The 27,649-nt window shown below is 40.4% G+C and overlaps 1 protein-coding gene across 4 annotated transcripts in view; it reads left to right on the top strand.

Moving 5' to 3' along the window:
• Positions 1-2,201: 2,201 nt before the first annotated feature.
• Positions 2,202-27,649, top strand: part of baiap2b (BAR/IMD domain containing adaptor protein 2b) — a 76,483-nt gene continuing 51,035 nt past the window's right edge. For 2 of the 4 annotated variants that reach the window (XM_079658867.1, XM_079658866.1), the window contains exons 1-2: positions 2,202-2,478; positions 25,729-25,804. In XM_079658867.1, the coding sequence (XP_079514993.1) occupies positions 2,404-2,478; positions 25,729-25,804 (151 nt within the window). In that variant the 5' untranslated portion in view covers positions 2,202-2,403. The remainder of the gene's footprint in view (positions 2,479-25,728; positions 25,805-27,649) is intronic. The other 2 variants (XM_079658869.1, XM_079658868.1) reach the window with 2 other exon arrangements.

Raw genomic sequence — 27,649 nt, 5'->3', positions numbered from 1 at the left:
ATTTTATCCAAAGCGACTTACATACTCAAAACTGTGGGCAATCCCCACAGGAGCAATTTGGGGTGAAGTGTCTCAGGGACACAACAACATGCTGACTGCAGTGGGGTTTGAACTTGCTATCCCCTGATTCGAAGTCCATCATACTCCAGTGAGTCTCATTATCCAAGTGTAAAATCCTTTAAGTTCAAGACTTCCTCAGCAAATTGTCGGATGCAAGTATTTCAGATCTCTTAAGCAATAATAAATAATAAATAAAAAAGACATGATTTGAAAGATTTTGCCTTTTAAATTGGTTCTAAGTGTGTTTTGATATCACTGACTCCATTATTACAGTTTTTTCCAAGTCAAACTTTTTTCTCTTCTCTCTCAAGTCACATGTCCTGATTGTTGAGAATTAATGCCTGACTCGAGTCTGAGGTCTAGAGCTCTGCTGTACTTGAGCTAACCATAATCAACAATCATGTTCTTAATTTATTTGTGTACAATTAGACTTCTAGTTGGATTGGCAATCACCAAACACATATATTTGATCATGGAAACTAACTGCATGAATTGAGTAGCCTACACTTAGAGGAATACATCAATATCTGTCTGACAGAGGGAGCGATGCTGTTTGCACTGGTAAAGATCAAACATGCCTGATAGATTTTCAATGTGTCAGTTTGGTCGCTTTGCAAAATGGGGTCTGTTCTGGTGGTTTATTGATGCTCCACTTTATTATCTACCAGCAGCCCTTGAATATATCTCATATAACATCTCTCTAAAATTTGTTTTGCAGAATAGAAAAGGCGTGACACACTGCTGCTTCTCTGTTATCTTCTTCTGTGCTTTTACTCATTCAAAGGCCTTCAGATCGTGATGCGTTGAATTGTGTGGGATTCCCCAACCCACCATACAAGGTTTGTAATCCAAGAAAATGTGGCTCCATCCCACTCATACCAACCAAAACCCACTGAGCCAAAAGGAGTGGAGCCGCACAAATATAGAGCAGGGTAAACAAATAAAGGATCAAAGTTATCTTACCTCCAGGTACATGACAGTGCATTATCAACCTCAGCCCTACAGAAGTAGACATTGACAGGATCCAAAACAATAAACACCATAGACTAAATCCTAAATTCAAGTGCCTTAAGGAGTATCATGAAATGTTACAGTGCTTTAATGTTGGAGTAGATATAATTTTTCTTATTAAATGTGTATACTGCTCTGTTCTGTTCCTGTGAGATGCTTGCCCGGGTATTCTGAATGGATGCAGCAGAGGCGGCGGCGTGGGTAGCGCGTGACAGCGGAGGAGGCGAGGATTTTAAATTATAGGCTGCATTCACGGACTCACCGTAAAATCCTAGTGTCTTCAAGTTGAGTTTGTTTAGAATTAATTAGTACTATTCATAAAACAAAAGGCAGAAAAATAATAGACTGTACTCATTTACAGATGTCTTTAGTCATATCCACATGACTTCAAGCCTTTGGCATTTTGGATTTTTTTGTGTGCCTCAAAGCACTCAAGTTCTTATTGAGGCACAATATAAAAGTAAGCCTATCAAATTCTTCCATAATAAAGTACTCCAATTACTCAACGATGTTGCTCGATGTTGAAAATTGCAAAATTATAGTTTGTTTAATTTAAATACAGTTCTCCTACATCAATCGTGGGTGTAAAATAATTGTACACCATTTAGAGAAAGGAATGCAATGTATAGTGAATGGGTGGTTAAATCACATTTTAATTATCTTTTTAAAACTGAATATTAATATTGAGTTTTATGCATTTATGTTTTATTTTTTTTATAATAATAACCTGCTACTTTTAATGTTTAATTAAACAATAAAAGTAGCAGGTTATTATCATTATTAATATTATTATTATCATTAATATAGGGAACCAGCAGCAGAGTTGACCTCATTTGACCATGTACATTTTCTTCAGGAATACAACTCTTGTGATAAAACAATGAACAATTTATCTTGTTTTTATTTTTTTTACACAAAGATGATCATATTCTAAGCTTTTTGCTATGGAATCTGCCATTTGATCCCACAATGTAGTCCTTCACTTTACTTACTTTTTATGTGCATCATGCATGCATTCTTGAACAATACATTTACATTTTCTAGCATGACTTATCCAATCTTTAGGTTGCTGTTTCCCACCGCCCTTGAAGGCAGCACCGCCCCTCTGAAGTGGGTCCGCCTCTGCGCTCCGACGGGAGGCTCCGGCGGAGGGGAGCCGTGTGGGCGCCGCGGAGGACTTTCCTATAAAAGCAGGAATCCCACGGCCAACCGAGCTTGTCTCTCTGTCACAGGCAAGACAAGAGCCGCGAGTCCCCGCCAGCAGCTGCGTTATTTCTCCCGCCACAGCTCGGAAAAGCATCCCGACCTCACCTAATAGGAAAGCTTTAGTCTATGGTTCTGACTGACGCTCCAACAAGGATGTCCCGGACCGACGAGGTGCACCGTATAACGGAGAATGTCTACAAGGTAAGACGGAGCTTGTTTGTTTTCCTGCCGCTGACCTGGCGTCCTCCTGCCGCGGAGGGACACCTGCTGCACCGGGGGAAGGCTTCATAGGACAGGCTAACTTACTTCACTGAGCCCGGGTGGTGTGGCTTTTCTGTCATGTGTCAAAGTGATTTATGATAAAGACATGATCACTAGGTGATACCAAAAGGGCTTTTATTAGTGTATTTCCTTGAAAAGAAGTGCTGGAACACTAACATTAGCCTGTGTAATGGTTGTAAATCTAACTCACAGAAACTGAGGCTAGTTTAGAAAGACAGATGATTGCTTTCCTTAGGTTAACAGATTTATGATTTTAAAAAGTATGAGAAATATTAAAATATGATGTACTCGAATCCCTTTCTTCAGTCAAATTGATCATCAATTAATTCAACTGTAATTGTTTACCCAGTGTATGGACTCATTTGATTTATGTCTAGTGAACCTCCCTTCCCCTCTGGTTTATTACAATGCTATTTTAGCAGGAATGCTACTAGTCAGTCATGTTAATTCCACCTCAATGTGACCTCACCTCCTAACTCACAGGTTGCCCCCTAAGGAGGCTTTTATTAGTGTATTTCCTTTAAAGTGCTGGGTCACTTAGCCTGACTGATGGTTGAAAATCTATCTCACAGAAACTCAGGTCTGTTTAGAAAGACAGATGATTGCTTTATTTATAGGTAAACAGAATAATGATTTTCAAGTGTCAGAAATGATAAAAAAGTCAAATATGATCTCTTCAAATCGTTTTCTAATAAACCAATCACAGCAAAAAAAAACATTTATTCCAATCGTTTACTTGGCAGTGTAAGCACTCATTTGATATATGTTTAGTGAACCTTCCCTCCAACTCCGGTTATTACTATTCCACCTCTCTGTGACCAAACCTCACTGACAGTTTGCCCCTTGGCAGTTCAGCTAGTTACACGAGATAGCAGAGGAGAAGCTGTCACCATCATCTGTGGGAAATGCTCCTGGAAGTATCTGTAGACATTACCTGTGTGAGCTTATTTAAAGAGGTGGGGGCTCTCAAAATGTCTCCCCAAAGGAGTGCTCATGATTAAACTAGTTGCAGTATTGAGAGTAAACAGTAACTGTTCTGGGTACTGTTCAGTTTCACTGCGCTCGGGGCATCTGTCCAGGTGAGGTAGATTTCAGGCAGCGAACGCATCACAAGGGTTTTCCTTCATGTGAAGAAACTCCACCTGTTTACAGAAACACTCCAGGAGAGAGCTGGACTGCCTAAAAGCTTCCTGGTACCTGAGAGGTGTTTGTGGATGCAGGAGAAAAAGCCCATGTGTGCTCACTGAGCCAAAGATGCGTTTGGTGAAGGTCGGGTTAAACAGAGTTCATGCTTCCTAGTGTGGCCGAGGCAATATGGTGTCACATGACATCAGAACTCAGCCTACAGTAGGAGTAATATATCTGATTTTCTCTGCTACAAGAAAGCACAAAAAAACTCGCTCTTCATCTGGAAAGGCTCTAATGAGGGTGCGATGTTACAAAGGGAGGAGGAGGCGCCTGGTGTTGTGACCTGTGGGAGGTTTCTTCGGATCAGCAATAGCCAGAGACACCACAGAGAGGGAGGAAGAGGAGGAGGAGGAAGATGTTGAGGGAGGAGAAACACGATGGGCAGATCTGCATCAATTTGAAAAGAGGGGAAGTCATAAGTCAATTGGCAAAACATTTATGATAATTAACAAAGATTGTCATTTAAAAAACACACATTTTCTGTTTCCAGCTTCTCCAATGTGAGGATTTGCTGATTTCCTATAATGTACAGTATATCATCAGACAGTGAATAGCCAACCTTGCAATATATGACCTTGCAACATGTTCTGACATACTACAGGCACACAACGTCTGCATATCAATCAATGGAACAAAAAAAACATGACCATTAGCCGGACTGCTTGGCAATAGAGCGCCGGGGGTCGATTATGAAAATGCCATCGTGCAGAAAGCAGCAGCGGGGTTTCTTCCTGTCATCAGCAGGCTGCATCATTATGGAGTCAGCAGGAGTGAGGAGGAGCAGAGGGCCCGAGCGACCCGCTGCTGGGGGGCCGATTGGAGGGGACCAATAGTCGCTTGGGGGGCAATCAGTGCAGGGTGGTATTTATGAGCCGGTCCGATGAGGGATCTGAGCACCTGTGTTTAGAGAAGCTAACGGGTCTGTTTCTACTGAGGAGAGAAGGTACAGAGATAGGGGTCAGAAACATGAATTATAGAACATAATATCACAATGAAGCAGTCAAAAACAAACAATGCAAACTCCATATGATTGGTTAATGTTGGTACTAGTGGTTTGAAAATGTGATGGAGCATGGGGTTCACTTTTTAAAGACTTATCCATAATGGATCCCTTAACTCCAAACCAAATCTACCTATACTGGTAAAAATACAATTACCTGAACATGAATTTAAGACATGCTAGTAAAGATTTGTACACTTGTGAACCTGCTTTAAATGAGCATCTCGATGATCAGAATACAGTTGCTGATAGGCTGTGATTTGACTCTGTTTTCACGGGGATGACTTGCTCTAAATCACATTTGAATCAGTTTGGAACACTTGGTTATGGCCATTTTATATTGCATTTGTGCTCAAGCGACAACTAGAGGTGATTTGCTATCTTTTTTGCAGATTGAGCAGGATTCATTTGTGGATGTGGGATGGCAGTTCAAGTCACAAAGATGAATTTAGAAACCAACGCGTTGTATCAAAACCTTATTAGAATCCACAAAATCGGAATACGATATGGAATTCTGTCAATAGAGATTTAATATTTGAATAATAATTCTTCTCAACAGCTACCATTAAGCAGGGCATGTGCAGGGAAGCTGCTATTATTTGAAGAAGAGTGGGGTTTAATTACTCCCAGGTGGTCTACAAACTGAGAGATGATCTTTCCCAGGATAAACAATGATTTTATTTTCCTGCATCTCCGTATCCAGTTTGTTGTGTTTGTTTGTGTCAGATGTCAGAACAATATACATCAAAACCAACAGTAGAGGACCAAAGCCATAACCCCACTCCTCTGCTGCCGAAACTAGAGATACTGAGTGTAATTTTTACATGACTCACAATGGCGGATACTTGTGTGTGTGTGGGCAGTGTCTCACGACTGTGTGTTTTTGTTTCTTTGCACCCTAACTGTACTGTTGAGTGGCTGGCAATATATCTGCCTCTGAAATGACATGTCCTATCAGATAATGCTAATAACAAAGGGGGAAATTCCTTGTTGGATTGAAGAGTCAACTCTACTCCGTGTTTGGTGAAGTTTTAGATGCTGGTGGAGATGTGCTAGTTACCCCCTGACAGTGGGTAAACCGCCTCTCGTCAGGTTGTTGTTGTTGCTGAACAAGCATCATCTGTATGTTTGTTCAGGAGTGTATTCAGCCAAGTGATGTAATCCCAACAGTGCTGCAGGCTCCGTGTGTTTGATGAAGCTCGAGCGTCGGGGCCAGGCTGGCTCCCAGTTGTGTTTTGGTGGTGGGAGTGGATTATCAGGTGGTCCATTCATTGATTTTTGTAGTGGCTATGTGTTTGTGTGTCTCAGCTCTTCTACCAATGTTGTCTTCCAGATCTTAAGAGAGGATCTCTAGCTCCAAGGCAAGATAGTTTCAGGTGTGGTTGATATGGAAACGTGTCGATTATGGTCTATAAAGCACATGTTGGAATATAAGTGTTTCTACGTTTTCTGAAAAATCGAAGTAGAAACTGCATATAGATTCAATAACCTAGGGAGACCAGTTGTTGATTTATCAATCAAGTGACATAAGGCGCGTTCACACCGCAGTACTTTTCCCACAAAGGTTAATCAGAACTTAGTTCATCAGACCTCTTTAGTTCTGATGAACTAAGTACAGATCGCGTTCACAACGGAATAAGTCCCTGGGGGAGGATTAGGCAAATGAAGCGGCTGACGTCACTTCTTCTTCTTCTGCTTTGGGTTTACTGGCAGGCCGCAAACAACTTCACGGCGTATACTGCCACCCTAAGTCCCCGGCCAGAAGTCCCCGGAGTTGGGGACTGGCTTCAGTAGAAACTGCTGGGACTCCCAGCAGTTTCTACTGAAGCCTTCCGAGTAAATCACCAGAACGCTGACACCTCCTCATCTCCATCGCGCCCATGTTTTCTTTTGTGTTGCCATAAGTTATTCTCTCTCCATTGGTGCGCGGGGCTAATGCCAATGCTAATAATGCTAATGCGAGGATAATAAAATGGTGGCTTCACAAACTTTTCTGGAGTTTTACGGGGAGTGGTTTGCAATCCGCCCAGCCAATCAGAAATAGGAACCTTTTTCTCCCACGAAAGTCCCTGCTCTCTAGCAGGGACGGAAAAAGGGGTAAAAAGGTTCTCATGAACAAATTTTAGTTCCAGATTTTTTTGGTGTGAACGCAACATTTCGGAACTATATCGGAACTAAAGTGAGAAAAGTACTGCGGTGTGAAACCGCCTATAAGCCGTGTTCACACCGCAGTACTTTTAGTTGTAAACTTGCGTCCTGCCAGTAAACCCAAAGCAGAAGAGGAAGAAGTGATGTCAGCGGCTTCATTTGCCTGATCCTCCCCAGGGATTTATTCCGGTGTGAACGCGATCTGTACTTAGTTCATCAGAACTAAAGAGTTCTGATGAACTAAGTACAGATGAACCTTTGTGGGAAAAGTACTGCGGTGTGAATGCGCCTATTGAGTATAAATCTGAAATATAAAACATTTGCTGGTTACTGGTTTATGAAGTGAAAAATTGCTGCTTTTCTTTAAATTCAATATGTTTATTTGAAGCTGTTTAAAACTTGGTTTGTCACAATAATTACTATATCGACTTATTGTACTATATATGTAAAATTGTTTACATGTTGTACTTTTTAACCAACATGAGGCCACAATTAACAGCACGTTTTGTTTCCTACTATCATAAGACATTGCACATTTTTTCAGAGTCCAAGAGTTAATTTTGAAATGTAGTTTGTGTATTTTAATGAGTTTCGGCCAATGTCTGAATATTCTTAAGTATTAAAACCACAGTTATCTTTTAAAAACACTTGCATTGATATTCTATAACATTTAAAGAGATGAAATTACATTTAATATAATATATCACAATCATCGTCAGAGGCCTAGTGAAAATAATAAATAAGATGTTACCATGGGCTTGTGATGGCATTTTTCACTATTTACTTCCATTAAAAACAGTGCAATTTGGTGTGAAACTTCTGCAAAATCTCTCAATTGACAACTCTCAAGAGGCATTACAAAAAGCATAGAGCTTCACTCGCATTTAAAGATAACAAGAATGCTGTTGGTATTTGTTTGATTTTCATTGGGGAGCATGCATTGTCATATTTCAAAAACTGTGTTCACGAGGGAGGGATTTGGGTCCAATGTGTCTGATGTGTGGGGGCTGTGAGTAATTCAGCCGAACACTCCATCCCCACAGTCACACTGGTACAATCTGTTCAGTATAGCCCTAGCCTTTTCATTTCTTAACCCTTGTGGACAAAAAACAAAAAATGACAGTCAACAATAGTAGTTCTTTTGCCATCTTCTCAGATATACCCCAACAGAACTTGTATACAGTTTTAAAATACAATAATATTGATAATTTTCTTGTTTGTCTTGAAAATCCTTGATTCTCAAAGTCCAAGGTTATGTCTTGAAATATCTGCGAAGTATATTATTTACTTTAGCATGAATTGAAAAAATATCCATATTTGAAGGGCTGGAAATGACATTTTCTACAATTTTTTTTGTATGAAATTTACTTTTTTTTAATACAACTATTCGATTATAAAAATACTTTGACTATTTCCCTGTCTATATGCTAATTGATTAGTTGGTAAGTTAGACTAGGGTCATCCTAGCAGCTCTATAATAGTTGACATAGTTACCATGACCGAAGCCATCATTTCATTAACATTAAATTGGATTGTTATGTAGCATGCCGAGTAGGGCTGCACCATTTTTGGAAGAAATCTAATTGCGATTTTTCTGACAAATATTGCGATTGCGATTCGATTTGCGATATTTGTTTTTAAGCGACCCAACGGAGGTTTATTGTAAAATGCGGCCATATCTCCGGCTAGGAAGGTCGTATCAACGTGCTCCCGTCTCTAGCACCCCCGCAGCCCGAGCTACGAGTGAAATAACTAAACTTACATGAAACTTCCGTTGGGTTGCTTTAAAGTCAAGCTTCAGTTTAAGATTCACCCTGTAATAGAAACATGTGATGGAGCATCACTAACCTGACTCAGATGGAAAGCTCCATTGGAAGCCATTTGGAAAAGTATTTCAGAAATACTTGGCAGGTGATTGGATCAATCTATCAATTTCTATCATGGGCCACTTCTGATTGGTTTACAATGGCTGGTACATGTGTAGCACAGCACTTCTGATTGGTGTAGACACACAAGAAAAAAGAAGGGTTATTTCTTTTTTTTAAATCGCAGGCTTTGCGATTCGATAATCGCATCATTGCAAATCGCGATTTTGATTTAAAATCGATTAATCGTTCAGCCCTAATGCCGAGTAGTAGTAGAGTCATGGCCAGCTGCTGTTTCAGGCTGAACGCAAAGTGTAATGGAAAGAAATCCCAGCAATACTTCCTCATTTCCATCATGAAAAGATACCTTGGTATCAGCCTCAGTTCGGTGCAGGCAGTTTGAGCTCTGGTACGTTTCCCTTTGTTCGTGTTTGGGGTCATTTGAGGTGAAACGGAGCCTCTGTGCTCATGTGGAATGAAGTATATTGAATCCAAATGCTCTGCTTAGGCATGATTCCTCCAGTGTGATTGTTTCAAACCACGGATTCCTCCACTCTGATTAGTCCCACTGTGCTCACCTCCATTGTCTCAGCTCGGAGCTCCATCCCAGCTTTGTGTTCTGTCCCTGCAGAGCGCCGTGCCTCCTCTGGCTCCAGGCAATGTTCCAGCTCTGTGCCAACCTGTTGCTGATCTTTGGGCGGCATCGATGTTTGCGAGCGTCATCGTGACGCTGACTGACAGACAGTGTAGTAGGGTGGACAATTGTGTTATGTAACAAGGAAGCAGGTACAGTTTTACAGTCCTACATGAACCTGTATCACATTGTAGATGATAACAACAATGAAGCTTTACCCCTCCTATATCATTTTATTAAAGATAAGTATAAGTTATATATATGATGTGTTCAATGTAGTCTGATAGAATTGATTCGTCCCCCAATTTGATAAATCCAGTATTTCAAAAGAGATGCTTTACATGCTATAATTTAGAGTTTTCTTACCATAATGATTGCTCATTATTCAAACGGCTATAAAGGAGTGTACATGAAGTATATGGGATTTATTGTTTAATACATTTTTTCTTTAGTTTTATTGTTATTTAGTCAAGTGCGCTTCTGCATTTATTTCAGTTAGTCCATTTTCACTCAGCTGTATATATCTACAAAGCCAATACATCAAATACTCAAAAATAGGACAACATTGAATGTGCAGGCCATTGCCACTAAATGCACTTTGGCCAGGTTATTTTTGACTGTGGTAATTGGTATTGTGAATAGTAGAATGTCACTAGTATTGATGGTTCACTGTGTGGAGAAGTGTGCTTTATTGCATCACAGTGTATGTTTTGGATCGCTAGTAGCTGGGGCTAAAAGTGCTTCAACTTGTTATAATACTGTGTCAGAAGTTACTGCTTATTATTTTGGAAGCTGTACTAGCAACTATTCCTTATATAGAAACTGTGCACACTGCTCAGCCACAGCTATAATGTTACTGCTATCTTCACATCATCATCACACTTCGGCAGAATCCAGACTGAATAACATTATTCCAGACAGACACACAATGTACAACCCCAAAGCTAAACGTAATAATTGATGTGGGGGAGAATAACCAGGAAAGTACTATGCATCCATGGCAATGCACGCAACACCGTGGGGGAACTGGGCCCTTAGTTGTCTGATTTAGAAATTATAAAAAATGTGTCCTCTTCCCAGAGATTTTATTCCTCAAAGCCAGCTAATAACTAATAACGTTTATGACAGATTTCTGAATTGGCTTCCTCTGTTTATCTTGTTGTATATTACCCTTTACATAACAATTCAATATTTATTTAAAGAACAGGCAGTGCCCCAAATGCTCATCCGGACGTCATGAGCTTGGTGCAGCTATCCTTTTGTATTATTTAGATTCCACCAACTGCTCTGTTAGGCTGTTGCAGCACAGCTAGCTGTCATCCAGCATAACTGTTGGCATCTGCTGCTCGTATGCAGCATGTCAGCAGCCTTTAGCACATCTGTAACGTATCCAAGCTGAGCTACTGGGGGATAGGGGAGGAGAAGTGCAGGCTGTCAGGCTGAGCAGGAGGATGGCAGAGGATGAAAGGAAAGTTAGTGGAATGCATCTCCAAACAGAGACGCAGGATGGAACGGTGAAAATGGAAGCACAGTGTGTGTGATCCACTGTTCTTTTCAGACTCTAATTTGACTGAAATTAAGGGGAATAAAAGGACTGAGAGGCGAGAAAAATATGGCTTTCCTGCTGCAGTGTGTATTTGGACCTGTACCTTAAGTGATATTGTAACCTGAGATTTGAAGAGGAAAAGAAGGGATGACATCTTTAAAGATGAACCATTATCTCACTATCTCACTATCACTGCTGCAGCCTTTCAGATGTAATGCTGAGCACACACACTCTCCCGTATGCTCTGCAGCAAGTCCTGGCATCACATGTGCAGAAACACCGTCACATGTCGTGTCTGTGTTCAGGAAATGCTGCCAAAAAGTCATATTTCATTTTAAAATCCAGTTATATATTGAATGAAGCCCTACACTGGCGAACATACGTGCGAGCACAACATCATTTACATGTACGCGTGTTGATCAAATCTGTGTTGGTCTGAGGCCATGATGGTGATGATAATGGTGATGATGATGGTGGTGATGATGGTGGTGATTATGATGATGAGGAATCTGTGTCATATGGTGTTGGTGGAGACTCCCTCCCTCCCTCCTCTCCCCCGTCAGCACCTTCCTGTGGTACGAGCCGAACGTGAGTTGAATCACGATGTGTCAGTCTGTCAAGGGGGGAATTCCGACACTTCCATATTTGGCACCGGAAGTGCCCCCTCCCTCCCTTTTCTTTCCTTTTTGGAGCTGCATCTGCGGAGTAGGGGGCACTGACTCTGCCTCTGCTCGCCGATAACAGCTCATCTGAAAGGGAAATTGGATGGGTTTCACACACATTCATACACACTGACACACACACACTGAATTTTCATCTCCTGAGGGTGTGAAAGCAGTGCAGCTTCAGCGTGCCGATTGTCACACTGGCTGAGCAGAAGCAAATGATGTCCATTTCCCCCACGGAAACAGAGTATGGATATACATCAGCTCATCACCCCTGTCTGTAATGCAGTGGGGATCTCTAATGGCTTTTTAACATTAGCAATCATGGTGTCCACTGCTTCTCATTAGATTGCACAATGCATCTTTCTGATTGGGTGTACACTTATTGGCAGCTGTATTGGATTGCATCAGATTGAACAGGTGGTCACTGAGTGTATGTGAGATGGATATCTTCTGCATGGAGGCATAATTCAGTCAGGTGCAGATCAAAGGGAGGCAACCCACAATGAGAACTGGGTTTGCTGAAGAATGATAAACACTGTATGGCCTTAAGTATATGGAAACCAGTCATGGTTCATGGTTTTGGCTATGTGCTTTATTTGCAATGAATAAAAACACACATTCTTAATGACAGAAAATAGTTGTAAATTGAAGAAGATCTACACACTATATGTTAAGTATAGATTTGTAAAAATATGAAATATACCACCAAGCCATGCTGAGCCTCAGGGCTGCCTGCAGGCATCTGCAACAACAAGCTGCTGTTGGTAATAATCTGTGATTCAGCAGTGAGGTGAAACAAACACTACTGAGCTTTACCTCCACCTAACATGACAGCAATATGTATTAGCCTACATCTATTATAACATCACATATGCTCTTATAAGTAAAAGCAAGTGCTCTCACTCTGCCTTAAGGATAATTTAGATTGCAGCATTGTGCTCTTACAATACACTTCATTTCATTTTTATTTGTCCCACTCAATACGCAAAACCCAATGTACAATAATTGCCAACAAAACATGTCTCTACCAAAACACCATTGAGCGAAAAGGAGCAGGGAGAAGAAACACATCTTATATGACCTGCCCCTTTCTAAAAAAATAGAAATAGATGGTCTGCCCTTCATAATATATATATATATATATATTTTTTTTTTCACAGCCAAACATAACAGTATCTTAGGATACTAAGAGAAACACAAAAAATACCTATTTCCCACTTGACGGTTAACGGAAAGAAACACTTGAATTGGAGGTTGTTAAACTTCTGCTTACTTGATGTTGTATTACATTCATGTAATGCACTTGAGGCAAATCCATCAGTAATTTCCTGTCTTATCTGTTTGTACTGTTTGGAACCCTCTCTGTAATATGACACACCGACAGTGTTCATGAGAATTAAAAGACCTTTCCGTTAATCAGTAGAGGTTTCTGATAAAGCACACAGGAGAACACAACTGTAAGATATGTGGAATGTGACTTTAAAGGGGCCCTGTTCTGCTGATGTTCAAGTGTATATCAGTATGTAGTGTCTCTACTGTGACATGTTTACATGCCTTAATGTTCAAAAAGCTCTTTATGTTTCTCATACTGCCTGTGCTGCAGCACCTCTTTTCACCCTCTGTCTGAAACCAGAGCTCAGTCTGCTGTGATTGGTTAGCTGGCCGGCTCTGTTGTGATTGGTCAACCACTTAGAGATGTCCCGCCCCTTAGCCTATCCCGTACAATGTGTTGAAGCGCCAGCTAATAGAATCGTGAGTGTTACATAGTGATGTCACTTTTGGCGCATTTCCACTGCAGCGGGTAGCCCCGTTTAAGCGTCCTTAATCGTTCTCAAGCGGCCAGGCCAGTTTTTGGTGGCCTTTCCATATAGCGTAGCACCGGCTAGAGGGTACTTTTCCCCTCTTTTTCCGGCCCCATAAAATCGTGGTTCTATCAGGCCAGGGCTGAACTAGTGACGTCAACACTCTCGACTGCTGATTGGTAAGAGAGAATCGTCACAAGATCGATTTATGAATATAGTTTTGCTGTGTTTTACACTTTAGTATTTATGTTTATAGTTAGCTTTGATATTCGCTTAATTTATTAGAAAGATTTTCTTTTCATGATTTAATATTTCCTCAAATGTACTTATTATGGGGCAGTACTTACTGGTGCTTGAAATTCAAATATTTACTTTCCTTCTTGCTGTGATAACAAGCCACACACCAAGAAACAAGTAAACGATCGCTTCCACATCCTCCATTGTTTTGTGAGTTGTGTCGCATTGAAGATGACGCCACTGCAGTTTTACCCAGCGTCGCTCCGCCCAAAAAGCCCGCCAAAAAGCCGATCGCCCCGCATACACTACGTTGCTACCCCATGTCCTAAACTGTAATGGAAATGCGCCACGGCTTCGGACGGCCAGCGAGGCAGCCCGAGGCCTGAGTGAGGACGCTAATAGGGACGCTTAAACGGGGCTACCACGCTGCAGTGGAAATGTGCCATAAGTTATGGAAGTAAACAAAGGAGTCCAATGGAGGCGTAATTCAGGCAGTGGGGGTCGGAGTGTGGGGGAGAGAAACTCCCTCTGGAGGAATTTTATCCTTTGGAGACCATTTACATGCACTAAAACCTATACAACATGCTACATTTGCTAAGCAAATGTTAAGTTATGAGTTTTCCCTTTCCTGTAGTGTGTTATAGGTTTTTGTGCATTTAGATCAGGGGTGTCAAACTCAAATACACAGTGGGACAAAATTAAAAAATTGGTACTAGTCGAGGGCCGGACTGGTTCAATGTTTATAGCAACATTTATTGAAATGAACTTATTGCACATATTCAACCTGGAACTAACAAAGCTTAAATGATTGCCTATAAAAACAACATTAAACATTTAAATAATCAGTTGCATTCATTTCTTATGGCTCTATCTGCAGCTTTTCCAGACTCATTTCTTATGATTACATTTTCCCACAGGCCAACAACAGCATCAAAAAAACTATTTCTCTCAAAGACAAAACATGCCCTGTTGTCGTGAGAGAAAAAGTGCCGAAGGAAACATCCATTGAAACTCAGTTTGCTGCTCTGTGATGCTAGTTCAAGCCAGATACTTGGCATCTCGTCTTGGGTGCAAGTTCATCAATGTTTGGGCTCAGGCTCTGAGCTGAGGAAACCCTCAGGATTGAGTGAAGGTGTGCTTGCAATATACCAGCGGGCCAGATCTAATAGTAATTAAAAATTATCCTGCTGGCTGAAATTAAATCCTCCACGGGCCTGATTTGGCCCCCGGGCCTTGAGTTTGACACATGTGATTTAGATGGTCTGCAAAGGCTAAAACCCTCCTTCCAGAGGTGCTGCAGCACAGGCAGTATGAGAAAAAGAGCATTAAAGCATGTAAACATGACACAGTAGAGACACAACATACAAATACTGTATGTACCTACAAATGAGCATAATATGACACATTTAAATGTGAAACTGCAATTGAAAACTAGCTTGTGCCAAAAATCTAAATAAAATCCTGATCTCAGTATTGATCAAAATAATTCAGATTTATCATTGTTGCCATAATGTGCAGCCCTAGTTTACATTGTAACCAAACTACCCAGGACTATTATAAGCAGAGTATTTGTTCAGAACACTACCCATGTTGTTTTGATTGAAAACGTCATGTGGTGACAATAAATTGCTTCTGTGCTGTGTGTTAGTGTGAGTGATGATAGTTTATACACCAGCTGACACCTGTACACGGTGAGAAATGGGGCAGCAGATTATTGAGAGGTGTCATACTGTACACACACACACACACACACACACACAAGATCACACACACAAGATCACACACACAAGATCACACACACCGTAAAACTTGATGACAAGGGGTCACCTTGACTAGTGAGTGGTAGCCAAACACACCCCAGTGCACCGTTTCCAGGGCGACCAACCAGATGAAATGACCTTTCCTGTGTGTGTTTGCATGTTTGCTTATAATCTGGGTAACCTTCATATCCTGACCAGTTCACACACATCTAATGGCAGGGGACGGAGGGTAGACTTTCCTTATCAACCCTGAAACTGTTGACTCAGTGAACTTCACATGATGTCACCTCCTGCAGATTCAGCATCCAATCCTCTGCACTAATAGGAGGAAGTAACCTTAGTTTTAGTCATGTGACAGGGAAATTAAAGAGAGAGATGGCGGCTTAATGCAGTTTGGACTTAGTTGGAGTTGTATTTATCCTGAAATTATAATTCGTAATAATTATAATTTAATCTCTGCAGCAATGATGTGTCTGTTCATGTGTTTCATTATTATTCCTTCTTGCTAGAATGTGTGATATCTCGCAAAACCCCGTTGCAGTTTGTATACGGTCCCTAAGCATTCCTCTCCCTCCTCAAGCTGCAGATTGCGACCAATTCTTGATGTTTAGTTCAGATGACGGCGCGCATCGAACTGTTCTGATAAAAACGACTCTGTAGCTCGTTGTCTACCTTGCTATGATTGTAAAGTCATGTTGTTTGTATTTTTACAACGTTATGAGTTATCGATCCGCGAAATTTGAATCTGTCAATAACTCAGCTCAGAGGGAGGTGAATGTCCCCTCGCTCCGAGTGTTCTCTTGAGGTGTCTTCACTTATGTGAGACCCTTTATACATACAGTCTATGTGTGAAACCCGTGCCTATTGCCAAGTACTGATGTTGTATCTTTATATTTAAGGCCAAGCTCAAAGTAAAATTGATGAACCACTCCATTGTTGTGGTTTCTGTGTTGCCGTAGCAGCCGAACTGACCAGGAAATACATTGAGCTAAATGAAAAGTTTTGCGAGATCTCGCAAAAGTATTGCGATATCTCGCAAAACATATATATATTTTTCAAATAATTGTTTTCTTCTTCTCCATATCCACTATCGGGGTCCGTAAGTACTTGACTTCCATTTTGACCAAACACAGAATCTCAAAAAGATGTTCTCTCTGTTGTGATTTATTGTGATGGACAACAGTATATTGTCTTGTTCACATCTTTGCACTATTGCATAGCACATCAAAAGCCTCTGAAACTGAGTTTAAAAAAGGCATTAACGCTGATTCTAGATTGACGGTTAACATGTTAAAAGGTGTCCAAAAAGAGTTGTTTCCCAGGCGTCATTGAATAAGCTCTAAAGCTTGGTTTAACCTAGTTATTTAAAAATGTGTTTTCTAGTGCTGTCAACAGATTTAAAAAAAGTGAATTGGCAATTCCTGTGAAGATTCCTCTACTTTCTTTTCCTTTCAGCTGGCTTTATTCGTGGTAAACATCAGCTCTTTTAAACTTGGTAATGGGATTCCTTTGCGTACATTTTTTAAAGAGTTCAGTTTTTCCAGATTAATCGCAAGCTGTAATGTTGACAGCACTTGTTTTTTTTTGTATTCTCTCTCTCTCTCTCTCTCTCTCTCTCTCTCTCTCTCTCTCTCTCTCTCTCTCTCTCTCTCCTTGTTGGGTTGCCAGGTCCATTTTGGGTGGTGGGTCAGTTTAGCGGTGAGCAGCGCAGCATGCTGTAATGGAGCCACATGGCTGGCTCCCCTTTACAGCAATTTACGCCCCAACATGATACAAACCTGCTGCTGTGTATGTAGGCTCTGACTCACTCCTCACACTCTCCTGCTGCCAACACACACACACACACACACACACACACACACACACACACACACACACACACACACACACACTCCCCTAAACATTCATGGCAGAGCCTGCTAGGTCACAATGTTCTTAATACTGCTTGTTTTTCCCTTTGTTCTCTCGAGTGTGTAGCTGTGAGTGTAGTGGAAGTAATTACTGCTTTGCACAAGTACAAGGCACAAAACAAATGGAAATGAGAAATAACAACGTATATTTATCTCCAGTTTATCAGATTGAATTATTTAACGCTGTGAGGTGGTTTGTATTCATCATACTTTATATGTTAAGTTTTATATATTTAGCCCTGATTAAAAGATACAATTTTTTGGTTTTACCAGATATAATACAGAAAGAGATTTGACAAATACTTGAAGTGTTTACCCAAGCAGCCAGTTTCAAATGTGTGAGTCACTGCATTCTTGATGTTGTATGAATACACTTGTCATAATCACCTTTTTATTGTTGCATTATATTGCATTAATGTTCCACATCACTCATCTGTCAGGAGGCGGGTGGTCCATGGCTGCCATGTTGCTCTGATGGATGTTTTATCCTTGATGTTGAGGGATAGCTACTAGCTTTTCAATCTCCCTCTCCTCATTTACATGCATTTACATTAGCCGTAGTTTAGTGTTATGGTCGCAGTGGTTACTATAGTCAAATATCACTGTGATTCAGCTGTGTTATTGGGTGTTAATCACTCTGAAATACAGGAAAAACAAGAGAGTACAATTCGAAAACACTCAACATATTGTGCTATTTGTAGTGTTACATGACTTGGAAACGTTGATCTTGAATTCAGCGGCTTCAGAGAAAATAAAAATAGATTTACAATCTGACTTTCAAGCTTGAATTTTATGACTTGGAATTTGAGACTAAGCGGAAGAACGTTTTGTTTTTAATATATGACGGTTTTAACACGTCTTTGCCAGAAAACAGACCGATGTGGTGGGAATAATGATATTTCTAAACCAGGCAAAGACCATTTTGGGTGTATGGTTGTTAAACTGATGCTACATGGCAGCCAGACCTGCCTGCCAGCACAGTGCACTTTGAACAACTACACACACCTCAAACACATTTGTAGTTGAACACAAACGCACACAAGGATTTTGTCACGCTCTGATGCTTCCAGGTGGAACATCTGCCTCGCCAATCAACCACAACATCCTTTGGTGAGAGGTAGAGGAGCTTGTTTTCTATTCCTCATGAGGATACATATTTGAGACTTTTTCTCAGTGTTGGAATGCAAGTACTGTACTCATGTACACATTTGAGGTATATTTACTCAAGTTAAATATTTTCCCATTATACTACTTTTACTCTGCTAAATTTTACATTTGTCATACAGCTTTAGTTGCTAGCTAATTTGCAGGTTCAAATATTAATAGAAAAAATATAAATTATTTAATGAATTATTCAGGTTCCCGCGGGGTCTTAAAAAGTCTGAAATTTGATAATCTGAATTTAAGGCCTTAAAAAGGTCTTAAATATTACCAAAAAAATAAGAAAGGTCTTAAATATGATTTAGAAAGTCTTAAAAATGATCGGATTTGAAAGGTACTTCTGTGTTGCGATAGCGTCTAAAATAAATGTGTTTTGGGGAAATGTCCGGGCTGCAAAGTAACCAGTACGGTAATAGCCTTTCGGTTCACCCCAACAATTTGTATTGAAATAAATCAACATGGAACCAGTAATCACTAACTTGGTTTCCTCCGGCCCCTTATCGGAGAACACCCAGCTAGTAACCTAGAAACGGAGCTTCAGCTAACAGCAGTCAGAAACTCATGTATCTTCGAATCTTCTTACAAATAAATATGGGAAAGTGTAAGTTCAACCGTATTTGGTTGGAAAACATCACATGTAGTGCTTGTTTGAAACCAGTGGAGGGGAACGTGTTTGAAGCCCGCTGCACCTTTTGCAAAAGAAATTAGCATAGGTTTACCTAATGTAGCAATAGCTAGTGCAGCAGCTCCAGCAACAACACCGGGGGACCTCCAGGCGATGTTTGGGTCTACGTCAACCCTAAAAGTGGAGGTGCTGTAGACGCTAAATACCGTAGTTAAACACCAATCATACAACGGCAACGATGAAAGATTGTTGCCAAGGCAGCAGAGCTCTGAATATAGCTCTTGTTACTCTCACTCGCACTCGCACTCGCGCACACACACACACACACACACACACACACACACACACACACACACACACACACACACACACACACACACACACACACACACACACACACACACACACACACACACACACACACACACACACGCACACATTATTTTTGACAATAATTGATATCACGATTATTCATTGATTGATTCATTAAAAATCCATTTATTGAACTTTAAAACAAATAATAATTTGAACAGTATCTTTTTAACTGTTGATTACCCTGAACGTATAATTCAACTGAAAAACAAATACAAAAATAAATTAAATAAATGAGATATTTAAATAAATAATATCAAAATAATAAATACCAATAAACAAGATCAACAAATATGTTGGAGCGCACTTCCACAAGCCACTGAACATATATAAATATGATAAATAAAAATAAATTAGACTAAAATTAATTAGATCAAATGTATAGTTTTTTTCGATGTGGTTTTTGTAATTGTGGCCGGCCAAAATCGTAATTGCGATTAAAATACGATTAATTGAAAAGCCCGAACACACACACAAGCACAGAGACACACACACTTTTTGGCTAACACAGTTCTCTACTGTTATGCTGTTATGTTCAGTCATTGTTCTTATGTTGAACATGAATACATTTACTTTGTAAGTAATTATGGGACGTATTTCTTCTTTCATAGCAATTTTCCTTCATACTTTCTTGCTGTGAAATAGGTCTTAAATTATATTCAAAGTGGTCTTAAAAAGGTCTTAAAAGGTCTTAAATTTGAGTTGGCAAAACCTGCAGGAACCCTGATTATTATATATTATTTTTGGTTAAGCTACACATCAGTAATTCAAATTCAAATATCCCCATTTTTACCAGTTGCAACATAACAGTGATGCCATATTAAAGCAACAATTATTAGTGATACTATAATTGAATATTTTGGACTCTAAAAGTATATTTTGATGCTTATACTTTTGAGTAGGATTTTGAATGCAGGACTTTTAATATAGTATTTGTACCTTTGTAGTATTAAAGTTACTAAAGTAATTATCTGATTACTTCTTCTACCACTGCTCATTCTCTAATATGAATACAGTAATGTGTTGACTTTAAGAAGCCAACTATGATTCATGTTATCTTTCAGTCGTGCTCAAAACAAAAAAATTTCACTTCATTGAGAAATGTTGAAACCAACTTGTTTTCACACTTCTCCTTCAGAAAGGTTCATTCCACCTCTGTCAGGAGTCAGCTAATTATTTGTGTGATCTTTCCATCTCCCCGTTAGAGCAGTGATATGCTTCATGGTAGATTTCAAAGTGTTCAGTGATTAGCTCCGCTGTGGCTTTTAGTCTGCTCCTGTCAGGCAGCCAGGACTCAAAAAGCTTCCCCTGTGAAACAGAAGCCGTATAAATAATTGACAAAACCAGTCTATCATTATCTTTGGATAAATTAGACATCATTTAATCTTTTTTTTGTATTGAATGTTTAAAAAAAAGCTGAAAACAATTAACCATTTGTTGTTACGCTGGCGTTTTCCATCCAGATAACATTGAGTTGTGTTGATCTAGGATGTTTATGAACGCTTTTTCCCAACGCTCCAACGTGATAACACAATCCCTGTATTGTTATGAAGTTTGGGCATTTAATCGGTGAGGTGATTAGCCGTTCGATTAGAACACATGACCCAAGCACTCGGGCAAAATGCGACAAAGCGGGGTTTAGTCGGTAATCCCTTCCCTTTCCAACACACTCTGTCAAATATGGTCTTTCATTCAGTGGAATGCTAATCAGCCTCAGTCCCTGATGCTGAAGGAACAAGCTCAGCTGATTGAGAGTGGATTAAGCCAGGATGGGCCCACTAAATGATCCCTAAACTGTGTGAGCACGTTGTGAGGGGAGGAGAACTCATGAATTGTTTTATCATCACCATGTGCAGGGCAGCATTGACGTGATTGGCATATTGTTTCGGTGTTGATGTGAAGAGTCTACTTAGGAAATTATTTACCACTCTAACATGTGTTTGGCCTTTGGAACCCACCTACGTTTCCGGTACTTCTGAATGAAGAGAATTTGGAAAAGTTCAAGAGCTTTAAAATTGCCACCATACTGGCATTCATTGCAGTTAACTGCTTTTTATGGCTTGGTCAGTAGTTCTCAAAGTGCACGGTGCAGAGGCATGACATGAGAATGGTTATTTTTCCAAAAAGGCTGAAGACAGAAAACATTTGGGAACTACTGGGCTATGTGCAGAAGTTTGTGCCAAGTATGCAGCTCTGCTTTTAGAATACATTTGTTGGGTTAGGGTTAGAGCTGGGGTTGGGCAGCAGTATGGCTAGCCAATTGTAGCACCACCTGAAATAAAATCCATCCATCTTCTCCCGCTTATCCGTGGTCGGGTCGCGGAGGTAGCAGTTCAGTTTGAAACAAAATGGTCTCCTTTATTCTTCTATGTGTGTGCAGATTAAGCAAAGGAGATATTTTCTGGGCTTGAACTTTGGACAGAGCCAGTTCAGCCGGTCCACCCATTTTCATCTTTAATGCTAAGCTAAGCTAATCTTCCGCTGGCTCTTGCTTTATATGCGTGTGGCGTTATTGGGTTTGGTTCATAAAACACTGCAAGAAAGTGAATGAACATGTTTTCCAGCAATGTTGGACTGTGGGTTGGTCGGTCGTCCAAGTTTCTTCAAAGCCACGGTTAACATTACATTACATTACATTGCATTTAGCTGACGCTTTTATCCAAAGCGACTTACAATAAGTTAACACATGAATTGGATGAGATTGGCTTATTTTGTTGAATAAAGTTCTTATTGTGTTTTCCATTTCCTCTGACTGGTGTATCATTGAAACTGTGTGTGTTTGTCCACGTGTCTGAAAGTATTTGAACAACATAGTTTCAGAAGGAGAATTCGAGGCATGAAGCCAAACCTGTCCGACAGTGATTAAATAACGCATTTCATCACTCAGTCAGTCCCAGGCATGAACAACTCTACACACATACACACACGACACTGAGACAATACGTACCTCTGTTGATTTAGACATGAGAACCGTGCCGCTCTCCATCTTCTATATTTAATCTTTTGTTGATCGTCCCTTTCTTCCTGCCAAGCGTCTCGAGCGCTTCCACTCACTCGGTTTGTTCATCAGCCGATACCTTACGTAACCCAAAATACACCCAGAGATGGGAGTGGGGCGAGAGGAAATCGGGGTATACTGTAAATAGGTTTGTTTATCCCCAGAAATGCACAAAGAAACCCTGCTAACATCTTTTTTTAAAATTTTGTCATGTTTGTGTGAGTTCTGCGGTAGAGCGATGATAGAAAACTCTCCTTTGAGAATCCATAGCTGGGTGCTTTTGATCAGAAGTTCTATCAGTTTTTCATCAATAAATCAGCTTAGATCATAACCAGTTTCCTCACATGATGTATTTATTATCAGCCCATATCCATGCAAGTCCCATTCCTCTACATTTCCTGTGTAAGTTTGTTTTTCACCTGTACCGTAAAGCTGTTCACTGCACCTCTGCGTCGTCCTGTCCTACTTCCTTCTTCCCTTTCTGAAGTTATGGTGAAGTGAATGTACCAAGGTGACTGTTGTGCGTCAGCCGGCGGGCATTAGCAGGCATCACTCGTAGCGAGCAGCCACGAATAGATGTGTCTGTCAACCTTAAGTGTACCCTCGTATCGCCTCTGCCTTTTGCTCATTTTTCTGTTTCTTTCTAACCAGCTAAATCTCCTTACTTTTCTACTCCCATGCTGTAAAATATTCAACCGATAACAACCTATAAACACAGTGCTGCCTTTTATCTGAACTCCTGCTGAAAAAGGCTGCATTTCAGTAATTGCAACGTATTTGATCCTTCCCCTTCTCCTCAATCATCCCTCAATCTTATTGCCTTCTTACATGCTTAAAGGGCTACACACAGTATCGGAAAAAATGACATTGCAATAGTTTTTCCTGCAATGTATTTCTATATAACAGGGTGTCCGCGGGGTCTTAACAAGTATTAAAAGTTGATAAATCAATTTAGCGAAAATGAAGGCTATTAAAAAGTATTAAACGGCATTTTCCATGGTATTACATTTTGTAGCTTGTTTTCAATAAGTATATAAATTGTCCAAAGAGGTTGTATTCTACAATCTGCCTGAATGTAATCATTGCGTAGGTGTGTATTGTGATTCTGTGTAGTTTATTTATGGCATCCCGTTGGATTTGACGTCATCTGAACAGGACATCGCACGCTCACTGCTTGATAGCGCGCGAAGGTCCGTTTACGCCGGTTGTTAAACAACATCGTTATGGGGAAATGCAAATTTGCATCCAAATGGTTGGAAGATAAGGAGGAAGGACAATCAATACTGTATATAGTCAATGTGAGGTAAAGTGTGTCGCCGATGTAACCGGTCAGAAATCAAAGTGGCGATGAGGTCTTAAAATGTATGGAAAGGGTCTTAAAAAAGGTCTTCAAAGGTTTTACGTTTGACTTCAGGATTCCTGCATATACTGTACCCTGTATAAGGAATTAGTCCTAGATCATGACAATGTTTTGCTCAACATCATAATTTACGTAGCCAAAACATTCTGATGGTCTAGGATTAGCAGGGTCTGCTTTCGTTGTTTGATACATTTATCAAGAATGATTGAGATTGGTGGTTAGCTATGCAAGCAGAGCGTTCATATAACAAGACACTCTCTGTGTCTAAAAACCCTTGGATCACAATAAACAATGTTCTTTCAGAGGGACTCCTCCTTTATATTATTCGTGGGAAAGTGTTTGTCTTTTAACAAGTATCAAAAACATTGTTTGATTCAGTTAATTTGCCCTGACACATGGTGGCTGAAACAAGGATGCTTCCGACTGTGCTGCCTAAAACTTGCAATTTCAAAGTAAAAAAAAAGACATTAAAAGTACTGGGTCTTGCCTGAGACGCCGCAGTAGTGAAAAGGCACCTTTGAGGGGGAGGTTGAGTAACTCCAGAGACACACAGAGACAGTAAAACCTATTATATATATTTATTTGTGATGTTTCCTTCACTTGTTAACAAGGGTTCACGCTGCTTGCTGTGTTCGCTGCAGACACTCTCCACTGCCTGTGTGCTGACCCATGCTTTGTTATCCGTCATAAAAAAGGAGCGATTTCGATTTAGATGGTCCTTTATGTGTGTTTCTGGGATAATTCCGTGCTGGTTGAGCCTTTTCTCCAAGTTTCCCTTTATCACCCACCACTGGATCAAACCAGAAGAAATGGCACATCTTATGTTGCTGACTGTTGAATCTGCACTTACCAAAAGACATTGAAACGCTTTAACTGGTTTTCATTTTAGCTTCTTCTGTTTTCACAGTAGAATATTTACTTAGGATTTTTAGTAGTGTAGCTAAAACCCAAAGAATAAAGTTAGACCATTTCGTTTCTGATCTAGTCAGAGACGATAAGAACATTACTTGTGCCTTTCCTGGCCAAAATAATTGCAATTGCGATATGATCTAAAATATAATTATCTCAAACTCTTTAAATTGCACTAAAACATACTGGAATGGCTTTACCTTACATCTTGTTTAGAACAAAATATACTTCTGGCACCACACGTCTCTTTTTAGTGCATATCATTTTTAGTAAAAAACTATTCAAAAGTCTTAAATAAGGTAATCATTAGGTCCCACTGCAAAAAACATGTATAATGTGTTCTTTCTCACATGATAACTCAAGTATTACTTTCTCAAGTAAGTCATCTGAAAATATTCAAGATTATTCCGATACTATAAATCTACCACAGTCAACTTACTGTGAGTTTGATCTATTTTTGTAAAAATAAATTCCCATATCTAACTATGTCATAATCAACTGTCTGTTGGATAGGCTGGCTATATACCACTAGAACTTGGAGAGAACATGTTTTATTTATAACTTAGGTGAACATCCCCTTTATAAAAAGCAATTAGCAGGAACAGTAAGCCGCAGTTCAGAGAGTGTTAGAGAGACTGAAGGAAACAGTGATGGGTCCAGGTCTACTGCTGAGAGGAGGGCAGTCAGCAGCCAAAACCAGGGTCTACTTGAATAGAGACAGCCCCCCTCATCCACAAACACAAACACCACAACACTAATACACACAAGCCCTCCCTGTCCTCCATCGCCCCTTCCATGAGCTTGAAACGAATCCCTGCTGCACTCCTCTTGCTCCTGGTTGGCTCATCTGACTGTGTGTGTGCGTGTGTTCGTGCCCCAGTAAAGAGTGGCGCTCCGTCATTCTAGCTCATATCAGTGTTTGTATCGGCATCTTTTCAGCCTTTTGACTAACCAAGCGTGCTGTTTTTTCTTTCCCCCCTTTCCAGTCCATCATGGAGCAGTTCAACCCCTGCTTACGGAACTTCATAGCCATGGGGAAGAGCTACGAGAAGGCGCTGACCAGTGAGTACACCAACCGTTTCTGGTTTTCTCTCCGTCTCCGTCCTTCTTTCATTCCTCCTGTCTGTCCCGTATAGTCCAGGCAGAGGGCCAGCCGACCCGATACTTGGTGCTGCTTTTATCCTCTTTGATTTCTCTTTAGTAGAGATGTGTGATCACGACACAGATATTCAGAAGTTTCTAGTATCTTTCTAGTGACTTCTGCATCAACCCAGAATCCTTAACTTGACCAAATGCAGAAACTCCTAGAGCATAAGTCCAAAAAAAATGACACTCTGGGGTTGATATCCTCAGATAGTACCTGTGTGATGATGTCCACATGTCTTCCTCCTTCCACCGGTTCATTGGTGTTAAACGTCCGCCTCTACTGTACTTCCCTTGTCTTCTTTTTTTGGACAGGTTTGCATGGTTGTGTTTGTGTGTGTGAGAGCCACAGAAAAACTCAGGTGTTCTTTCAGCAGTGGCTCAAGGTTACAGAAAAAAAAAACCCACTGGAGATGTCTTGGGGGAGCTAAGTGGAGCATAAGCCAATGGGGAAGTGGAACAGGAGGAGTTGCGAGAGCAACGGTACCCCCAGTGGGGCCGAGGAAATGAGAACAAGCCGGTATCGAGGACAAAAATGTAGTGGTGGAAGGAAAAGGTTGAGCAAAATATTCAACAACGTGAAGAGAAACTGATAAATGAGTAGCCTTTAGCAGCTTATTCCTGTTTACTGACTTTGATTGGAATCTGCAAAGATTAAGATATTTCATGCGCTCAAGATAAGACAAGCCTCCAAGCATGTTGAGCTCATCTATCGATAACGAAGCTTCCTTCTGCAGGGAGGATCAGGATGGTATCACAGTGTTTTCAGTGGTGGTGCTCTGTATTCTGTGTGCGGTGTGGAGCAGTGCAGGGCTCTCCCTCATGTGCTCGGAGGGGAAGACTCCGCAGCACATAAGACCAATAAAGGAGGCCTCACTCCAGTCTGATAGATAAGGCTATAAATAGAACTGCGACTCCCTCAGTGGGGATTACACTTCATCAATGCCAGGCAGCAGCACAGAGGCACAATATAGACTAGGGCAGAGTATCTACTGTCACTGGAGAAATGCCAGTTCAGCCTCTGGTTTTCACAAGACCTGGGGTTTTCATCCCTTGAGACTCTGGAAACAAGCGGTATTGAGGCAGTAAGTTGTTGTGGTTTGTTTTCTTTGTTTGAGTTGAAACTAATTGAGCCATAATTGGACTCAATGTTGGGAGTGTGGTTAAGGCTGTACTGGAATTCAGTCTTTATTCAAATCTGCATTTGCTGGCTGTGAAATGTTGCAAACTCACCCGGGAGAAGTAAAGTGAGTCTAAGCACTGATTTGATAGTTATGAGGTCAGAAGATATCTAGTCTTGGTTAAAACTGCTTTACATTTAACATAACTCATTTGATTTACTATGAGAGCGATCTAGATGCATGCAACTACATTTAAATGATTATATTTGTATCAAGGGGGACAACAAACGATAAAGGAAATCGTGGATAATCTGCCAACTTCTTCTTCAACTAGTCTATTCATGATTTACAGTTACGTGTGTCAATTAGCTTGTTTGCTTGTTTGTAAAGCCCAAAACCAACCCCAAAAGATATTTAGTTAACAATGGTATCAATCTAATCTTCATATTTGAGACTAACTAGACACTAAGTAACCTCTCTGAAACACTGTTGAAACAACTGTTACATGTCATGTAATGAGTGCTATTTCCAGAACAGCTTTAATACTTTTAACACAGTTATAACCTAGATGTCTTTTGAACTGCAAAGCATCAAATCCATTCTGACTGGTAGGGATTGTGAGAGGATATGATATAACACTGTG

Source organism: Notothenia rossii (genome assembly GCF_949606895.1).
Source record: "Notothenia rossii genome assembly, chromosome: 11".
NCBI lineage: Eukaryota > Metazoa > Chordata > Actinopteri > Perciformes > Nototheniidae > Notothenia > Notothenia rossii.
The sequence above is the reverse complement of the archived record's forward strand: the minus strand, read 5'-3'. Positions and strand labels throughout refer to the sequence as shown.